Source organism: Haliotis cracherodii, unplaced genomic scaffold (assembly GCF_022045235.1).
Source record: "Haliotis cracherodii isolate W230 unplaced genomic scaffold, xgHalCrac1.p SCAF_10, whole genome shotgun sequence".
In the NCBI taxonomy this organism is placed as follows: Eukaryota; Metazoa; Mollusca; class Gastropoda; order Lepetellida; family Haliotidae; genus Haliotis; species Haliotis cracherodii.
In genome coordinates this window covers 15,532,884-15,541,987 of record NW_027266265.1, presented here as the reverse complement: position 1 = coordinate 15,541,987, position 9,104 = coordinate 15,532,884, and the positions used below count along the sequence as shown (strand labels likewise).

Here is a 9,104-nt window from a genome sequence, read left to right as displayed (position 1 = left end):
ACCATCAGCCTTTACTTGGCTGTGAGCTTACCAGGGCTTACATATAGACAATGTGAAGGTGTGTCATTGCTGAGTGTTAGTCACTGGCAATCTCTAAACAAGCAACATGATATATAAAAAGGTTTGAATATATATGTCATCAAAACTTAGTATATTTAATATATTCTCCATGAAAAGTAAATATTTATAAAAACTCGGCGGCAAAAGAAAGTATAGGTCGAGTTCCATGATCGATAAAAAATAACAAGAATAGGTTTTGTTTTGAATTATGATATAAACTAGGGAGGGGTAACAAATGAGTAATCAACCACAGTTTGAATGAAACTGTGCAATCAAAAAAGGTAATGTAAGCTCAAGGTAAACAATGGTTCAAAAGTTGTCTGAAATGTCACCAAAAAATTGTCAGACACACCACAAGATCATTGTCGACACAGATGCCTTTAATAGCGTGTATGACCTCCAGCTGCCTCAATGCATGCTGTGATACGCCGCCTCATCGATGACGTCAGTCTGGTGATGACGTGGACTGGAATCCGTTGCCACTCGTCTCTCATGGCCTGCTGCAATTTACGTGCTCTAATCTGTCTGTCAAAATGGTCCACAGATGTTCAATAGGATTGATATCGGGTGTGTGGGCAAACCAGGGCAAAACGTCAACGTTCTGCTGGTTTAGAAAGTTCTGAGTCAGTCTTGCAGTATGGGGTCTGGCATTGTCGTGTTGAAAAAATGTCCCCTTCTTGGTTTTGTAAGAACGGAAGCACATCTGGCTGAAACACTTGGTCTCTGTACTGCAGAGCGTTCAGGTTTCCCTGTATAATCACCAAATCAGTCTTCTGATCTCAAATACCGCCCCACACCATGGCACCTCCCATGTGTCCTCCCTGTTTGCCTGTACCGATGAATCAGCCTTGCTAATGTCAATGGTGTATAACCAAACCTTCTTGCAATTTGGACCTGTGTTGTCCCAATTTCGGCCATACCGATGGCTCGCTCTCTGCTCCTGTGACAGTCGTGGCATTTCTTTTGTGTGACATTTCATCACGTGTGGTTATACTCTGCAGACGAACGCATTTATACAGCTAACATGCACGTGCAGTTTATGCCATAGGCGGGAAACCTGTTTAACAATTTTTTTTTGTCACCGCACGAGCGCTGTCAAAGGTAGCGCGTTCGGGTGAGGTGTTTTTTGGTACCTGTTCCTGCGCAGTCATATTCCCAATACCCACCTTCCACTAGTTATCGCTGTTTTTAGGAAAATTACAAATAGCCAACCTATACATTCTTTTGCCGCTTAGTTTATAATGGATTCTCATAACACAATAAAAACTGTGCACCTCTGTCAGTCCATTATCATCACGACACCAAGGTCCATTTAGGCCCTCGTCCTTTTAAACCGGATCTTCTCAACTGGGTAATGATATTTGTTTCATCACCTTCTGTACCTTTGACGGCAGGTCGGCTTCGAATCTTAATAGTGACTCGTCATTGGCGGAACCTGGAGGAAAACAATCATTCTCTCTGTGCTCGCAGATACGGATATGATGAATTACCCCATCGTCTGGAGAAACTCGCGGCCTGAAACAATAGATAGCAGAAGAGTGTGTGTGTGAATGTTGAAGATAAAGGCCATTTAAAAAAACAACACTATATATGACGTCACCAGCTTAATGCATGAGGAAAGTGACACAAGATGAAATCAAGGACATGTGCTGCCAATTCAAAGATGGCAGAGACGGGTATTCAAAACTACTATAATCGGATCCTGGCATGACTAAGGGACGCTACTTTGCACAGCGGAGAGGCATTAGACAGTTGTATATGTGCACCAAGGAAAGCAAAACATACATAAAGTACAGATACAGTTGGTAACATACAGACAGGTCATCTGTGAACATGCAGGTTCTGATTGACACAATTCAATTATGTGTTCTCTAGTTCGAGACCTGTTGGGATTTTTAGGGGAACATTCCCTTTACCCCATGCTTGGCGTAACGGTAGACAAGCATGGGAATGTCTGGTTGAGATGGCTGACCTGGCTGATCATTGAGTATAACTGCACCCTTGAAACAAGCTTTCTTACTGATGCTGTTAACCATCGAAGGGGGCACGGGTGGCCCAGTCGTCTAATACTCCGCGGTTTGCTGTTCCGAGTTGCGTCCCTTGGGCACGCCAGAAACCTATGATTGTGGGTTCGAATCCCGGTTCGCCTCAATTATTTTTCTAGGTTTGTCAGCACCATACCCGTGCTCGTGGGTTTCACCGAAGTGGTAAACGTATGAGACCTGCAACACTTTGGCCTTTCCTCCCACGTTAAGCTGACACGCCGCGATATACCTGGAATATGGTTAAAAGCGATGTTAAACCCAACTCACTCATTATAAACCATCGGTTTGTCTGGTTGTCGATTATATACAGGCTTCTATAATATAGACATGACGTTGGTAGCTACGTTGTACAACTTTCACGTTAAGCCACCGACGATAGCCACACGCAATTTAAATACTAGTATCCAACAAATGACACAACAACTATCTTACGCATTACAACCTTTTCCATGAATGCCTCACTGACTTTTAACTGATAGTCCCTTTAAATAAAACTTTTATCATGAACAGTTTGTGTTTTATCAATTAAGGTGACTGCTGACCGCAGCACTATCTATCTATATCCAGCTTAATCCCTACCAGGTGAGATGTTAAGTGATACAATTATAATGTAATAATAGATATCAAAAGAAAGTTGGTAATATACCATGTCAAGATTTATTTAAGATATTTGATGCTATGATTGTGCCTATTGTCGGTTACGGCGCAGAAATATGGGGCATCTCATATTGTAAAATTATTGAAGATGTACAGACCAAAATGTGTAAATGGTTTCTAAATACAGGTAAAACAACAAACAATGCAATGGTTTTAGGAGAGTGCGGAAGAGCCCCTCTCCAACTTGTGTATACCACAAGGGCCATCAAGTATTGGTGCAGGCTACTGCGTTTGGACGAGCGCAGACTGCCTCGCCAATGTTATTTAATGCTCAAATCACTGGACCATTCTGGTCGCACCACATGGGCTACTCACATTAAGAATATTTTGTTTAAATTAGGTTTTGGATATGTATGGTTAACACAAGATGTTGGCAATGTGAAGGTATTTATTCATCTTTTTAAGCAAAGATTATTTGATAACCTTCAACAATCATGGTGTAGTTCTATCAATAGTATATCTGATACCTTTTATTATATACATTTTAAATCCCTGTTGAATGTAGAAAAATATCTTACACTCCCCATACCAGTACATCTGAGAATATGTATGACTCGTTTCAGATGTAGCAAGTTTAAACTTGCAATTGACTTGGGGAGATACACAAATGTCCCATACACTGAACGATTATGTAAATATTGTATAGAAAATGGTATATCTTTTATTGAAGATGAATTTCATGTTTTACTTGTACGTGAGCGTTATTCAGCCCTAAGAAATATGTATCTTAAACAGTATATCAAGTTTCAAACTGTAACATCTTTTACTGAAAGTATTTCATCAGAAAACTTTGATGTTGTATTTAACACATGTTTATATCTATATAAAGTCCAACGGCTAAGTGAAACTTAAATCGACTACTTCCTTGGCATGCGTAGTTCATGCAATCAACCATTGTCTGTATTATGGGCCTATGGCCTTCTTACTGAATAAACTGTCTGTCTGTCTGTCTGTCTGTTATAATGTAATATCCAATATGAAACCGTATCACAACTAACACTGTGTAAGGGTGTCTTGGGTCCACGAGGTGAGTGATTGGCGAATCAACTCGATGAGGAATGTAGATGTATTTGTAAGCCTTCCATTGTGGTGGAGTGGATCTGGTATATTCGAAGTGTTCGATGCCAGAAGAATGGTTCCTGGTTTTACCGAAGCTGGTGTAGTGGAACATCATGTAGAAGTGAAAGCCAGCAGCAAGAGGGTGCTTAGCAACAAGATCCTGTAAAACAATATACACTTAATATGTATCTGACAACGATAGAACTTGCAAGCAGCAGATTTGTATTAATTGTTTCAGGTATCATATACACTTTCACAAATGCAGAATATTGTTTCAGTATCTGCATCTGATTAAAATACAGACCAATATAAGATGGGATGTAATCCTTTAATTTGTCAATCTCATTGTTTTATTATCATTTTCTTATTTAATTTCTCCTGACAGAAATACTACTTAGCGTCGAAATAGTAACACGTTTTTTACAATGTATTTATTTATCTATTTGGTTTCGCTTTCCAACCCTATGGTCATAGCAAAACATCGGTAAACCAAATAAGTACAAAAACATAATCATTCAAATTATGTGCTACATTTTAAAGACTCGAAACTTTTCTGTGAATTATTTGTTCTTCAGTATTTATGCTAAATGTGAGAGAAAGAAGACAGGAATTACCTACTTGGCCTAAACAGAAATTTTTCATCACCTCCTTGGCAAATGGTAAGGCCAGAGGTAGACCTTACATTAACAAAATTAAAGAAATCAGATACTAACCAATTAATTTACCAACAAGAATACCATCAATTAAGAGACACTTACGACACTTATAAATCTATATTTACAGATGGATCCAAGGATGGTGGCGCATTTGCTTGTTCCACCGTCATTGGATCCAGAATAATATCTTCACGATTACCTGATAGCAGTTCCATATTCACAGCAGAAGCAAACGCCATTTTTACAGCACTAAAATATATCAGTAATCAATCTAAACATACACAATTCATTATTTTCTCTGATTCACTTTCGTGCCTTCAGGTGATTAAAAATATGTCATCCAAACATCCACTTTTAATCCAAATTCTCGAATTAAACTGGCCAATATGACATCGTCTTTTGTTGGTTACCAAGCCATGTTGGTATTACAGGTAACACAATGGCCGATACTGCTGCTAAAGATGCACTCAACAAATCTGTGACACCACTTCTCATCCCCTACACTGATTATAAACCTGAAGTATCGTAAAACAATTGTCCCCCTGGGAAGGGACGTAAGTCCGGTATCCTTCAACGTATCATTTCATTTCTCTGTGATTTTAATCGTAGTATTTTTGTTGATTTTAACTCTTTGGCTAATCTTTCTGATCATCGCCAGTGGCCAGAGGGATGGTGTAAATCCTGCTGGGGTACCATGTAGGTAGCAGAAGTACCGTAAGTCCCCATGGTCCCTAGTATGGTGGCCTAATTTTGGTTGCTGGCGATCTACAGCCCCTTTTTTATATTGTGTCGTCTGTTTTAATCTGAGTATTTTATTATTCTATAACTAGTTTTACAATTATAATCTGTGATATTTTGCTAGTTGTTGTACTGTCCTTCGACGACAGGTCTTAATATATTATATAAATACATAACTGGCTCAAGTCACGATATGGCTGAAATAATGCCGCTGTGACTTTAAATTTTAACTCACTCACTCACTTACTAAAATGAAATAGAAAACGTAGGTTACTTTAGCTGTGAACAAATACAAGAAATAAAAATTGAGCAAGTCATATTTCCTTACCTTAATAAAAGCCTTTAGAGACATGTTTTTCCTGGGAAGTACAATCTCATCTACATCGATACCCATGACCCATCTGTAACCGGATAGTCTCTCTCTGCAGTCAAGCAGGGGGAAGTTGTCATCATTGTCAAACTGGTCATCGTGGTCATGACGGTGTTTATACAAGTCCCGGAAGGAAGCACCTGCAATGAAAGCCAAAGACTGAGGTTCTGCAGGATTTGCGTGGGTCCTGTATCTACAGGCGATATTCCAGTATAGAATGACAAATCCTTGTGATTTCTTGTCACCAGACGTTGGGCACAAGTTACATGTTTCGATCTTCTAGTATGCATATCCAGTCCATCTCGGTATGTAGCTTTCCATAATCTTTTAAGGCATTATTTTGATTGAGCTGTAAAGTGTACATGATCCTATTCTTTAACCACTAAGTTATTCTCATGGACAGGGACAGGGCAAGTCTGCTAGAAACAATATTAAACCAGGCATGTTGACTGACAACACCATCGAAGTAGGATGACATGCAATCTGCCGTTGTGTCTGAACACCCGAACCATTTAAGTCGCCTCCTACGACCTGTTATTTGATGGTGGTGGAATTGCAAGTCTGGTCCTTGATCTAAGAATCAAACATACAGTGCGACTACATGTTTGATCTGTGTGTCGTGCATGTAGCTGTTTCTAGCTGTTATATACAGTCACCTGGAAAACGCGTTTAGCACAGCTTACTACATATTTCTAAACTGAATGGCAAAAGAATGTATACACCTTCGTTTGATGGTGGCTTATTTGAAACAAACAAGAATTGGTCATTCGATAGTGTATTTCATACGGTTATCATACTTGTGTTTTGGACCTTAACTTCGCAATGCTTCGGCGACTGTTTTCAGCCTAGTAACGTTTTGATAACGCTTTTAATAGTTTGGCCAAATGTAATGTTCAAGTGAATACTTTCCTTTTCCCAGGCAGTTTATATGCAATAGTTATTTCTTAAAATTGCACCCTTTGTTAAATTTCTGACAAAACATATTTGTCTGTTTACAAAGTGACATCCTCATATTGAAATCGATTGTCAAATGCCATCTCTTGAAACTGTTCAGAAGGTATTAGTAGTATATTAGACGTATATGCCATATACGTAGGTCATTCCTAGATAAACGCGAAACTTCGGGATTTATCAAATATAATGAAGGGGTTGAGCTCATAATTTATTTCAGGCTTATGATATTACAGATCAATTATGATTATGATTAATTTCAACAATCACATTTACACGAATCAGATAAAGCAAAACGGAATACCTTTAATTCTCCCCGGTAACTCAAAAGGCTGTACTTCAAGAATTCCTTGTTTGATGTAATGTTGGAAAACAATCCGAATACTGTCTGGGTTGTCCAAATCAAATATTAGAATTTTATCAACTCCGAGCAGCTTTTGAATCTCTATCCATTCGACCAGACGCCGTGGTTTGAGGTCCTTCCCAAATAAGGTCTTTCCACATATGGCTAAACCATTCCGCAGTTGAAATGGTTTTTTTACTGGAACGTAATCAAAGACGTCATGGCTGCACGTGGATATCGTCAGAGAGACTTTGACAACGTCGGTATCAATTGGGATTGAACAGCTGTACTTTGTAGGGTGGAAGTGAGCACGGCCGCCATATCTGTATACCTCTATAGCCCACGTCCTTAGTAATGTTCTGTTTCTTGTCAAAATACAACATTTAAGATATTCATATGAACCATCCATTGTGTTCAGAAGTATATTTAAACGACCATTCTGGGGTCGATTTTCACTTGCATAAGCTGTCAACAAGAAGTTAGGCAAATACCCAGTCTGTTTGAAGTAGCGCAAGACTTCTTTTGTTTCATCAGACGAGGTGATTTTGTTTCCATGAAGTGACCAGTTCCTGCTTAGCATTTCAACTGAAAGCTGGAAAGAGTTTAATGAAAATGTTAAGATGGAAATGGGCTAGATATGAAATTGGGTGGAAAAGTACAGATACTACTACTTGAAAACTGTGAGACTAACCGGGAAATACCAAATGTGACCCCTTGGTTATAAAATGGACTTGTCCGACATTGGCGAGGTGGGATCGTATTCAGGGAGTCATCATTATCAAAATACGGGTAAATGTTTTTAAAGCGTTTACATTACATTGCCATTAAAAAGAATGTACAAAATGTTGATATAAGAAATAAACGTCTCGTGGTCGTTGATTATCGTACAATAAGACACTGCCGGGAGAATAAACCACTCGGGGCTGCGCCACTCATGGTTCATTCTCACTGTTTTATTGTACCATACAAATGACCCACTCATCGTTTATTTCTCAAATATAGTGAGTGGGTGATCATTTGGGTTAACGTCGCTTTGATCAGTATTGCCCCTGTATCAGGGCAGGTCAGACTGGTATGGGAGGATAGAAAACAGACAATTGAACGAAACGCACGGTGAACAGATGAAGGTTAGAAGTCTCTGCACTTGTACAAACCAGACGTAATTCAAAATATACATATCTTTTTTAGTTTCAACAGATCTTTAAATGGGCTATGGTGTCACTGTTTTTTCAGGTCCATCGATTGTCTGCTTTGTCTGTAATTACACGCCGCCGTTGCATGGCAGGAGTACTGTTGCGCTGAGCAACATACACTTACGATTTCATGCAAATTGTGTGAGTGGTTGGTGCTACATGTGGGGCAGGCCATGCTTAAACCTTTTGCCGAACACCTGGTGTCATCACTGTTTTTCAGTGATCCATTCAAATACTTTGTACGCTCTTTTGCTTTTTACGGCAATGGAATATGTTTCGTTGGGTAAACGAGACTGGTTATTCTCTGGCGTTGACGTTTTTTAAAATATATAAACAAAATAGAAAATGCATCTTCTTCATTTAAAACATTAGAGATACATGAGGTTCCAAACTTACATCTTGTTTTACGGAGGTCCATGAGAGATAGATATAGATCGGGAATAACACAAGTATCGGTATCATGAGCAAATGTCTTTTTTTCAGGTTCCCACCGAAAAGGTGAGACAGCTTTTCAATAGTCGACATGATTCGCCCTCTTGAGTACGCCGTGTTCAGGAAGCCACTGAGTGTCGTCAGAGGTTGGAACACTGAAAATAATGTAGAATATTGTAGAATGTATTGTTGGGTTTTGTTTTCCGTCAGAGTGGTGTTTTTCAGATTCATTTTTGCTCGTGAAAAGTAGGGGAAGAGTGTAATAGTTGATACACAAATAAGCATATTTTATATCCTCACATTGCATAAGCTATGTTAAAATCACTGATATTACTTAAAGCAGTCACTCAACCGTGTGGAAACCTGACGATATTTACAAATGCAAATTGTTCAGATAACGTACATATAATATGACCCCTCACCGTTGAGAATGGGTCTCTAGCAACCCGTACTTGCAGTGAAAGGCGACTGTGCTTGTCGTAAGAGGCGACTAACGGGATCGGGTGGTCAGGCTGTTGTTGTGATGATGATGTTTAGTCCGTGGTGAGAGGTCAAAGGTCTGTAGTTCATACTTCATGTAATACAGATGAAACCAGCTAA

The 9,104-nt window shown here is 39.2% G+C and overlaps 1 protein-coding gene across 1 annotated transcript in view; it reads right to left on the bottom strand.

Annotated features, from left to right (window-relative positions):
* Positions 1 to 374: 374 nt before the first annotated feature.
* LOC139454105 (uncharacterized) overlaps positions 375 to 9,104 on the bottom strand; it is a 53,214-nt gene continuing 44,484 nt past the window's right edge. The window contains exons 2-7 of the mRNA XM_071235613.1: positions 8,927 to 9,100; positions 8,469 to 8,659; positions 6,841 to 7,471; positions 5,544 to 5,725; positions 3,761 to 3,981; positions 375 to 1,575 (exon numbers count right to left, since the gene is read on the bottom strand). Coding sequence (XP_071091714.1) covers positions 1,404 to 1,575; positions 3,761 to 3,981; positions 5,544 to 5,725; positions 6,841 to 7,471; positions 8,469 to 8,597 — 1,335 coding nt within the window. The 5' untranslated portion in view covers positions 8,598 to 8,659; positions 8,927 to 9,100 and the 3' untranslated portion in view covers positions 375 to 1,403. The remainder of the gene's footprint in view (positions 1,576 to 3,760; positions 3,982 to 5,543; positions 5,726 to 6,840; positions 7,472 to 8,468; positions 8,660 to 8,926; positions 9,101 to 9,104) is intronic.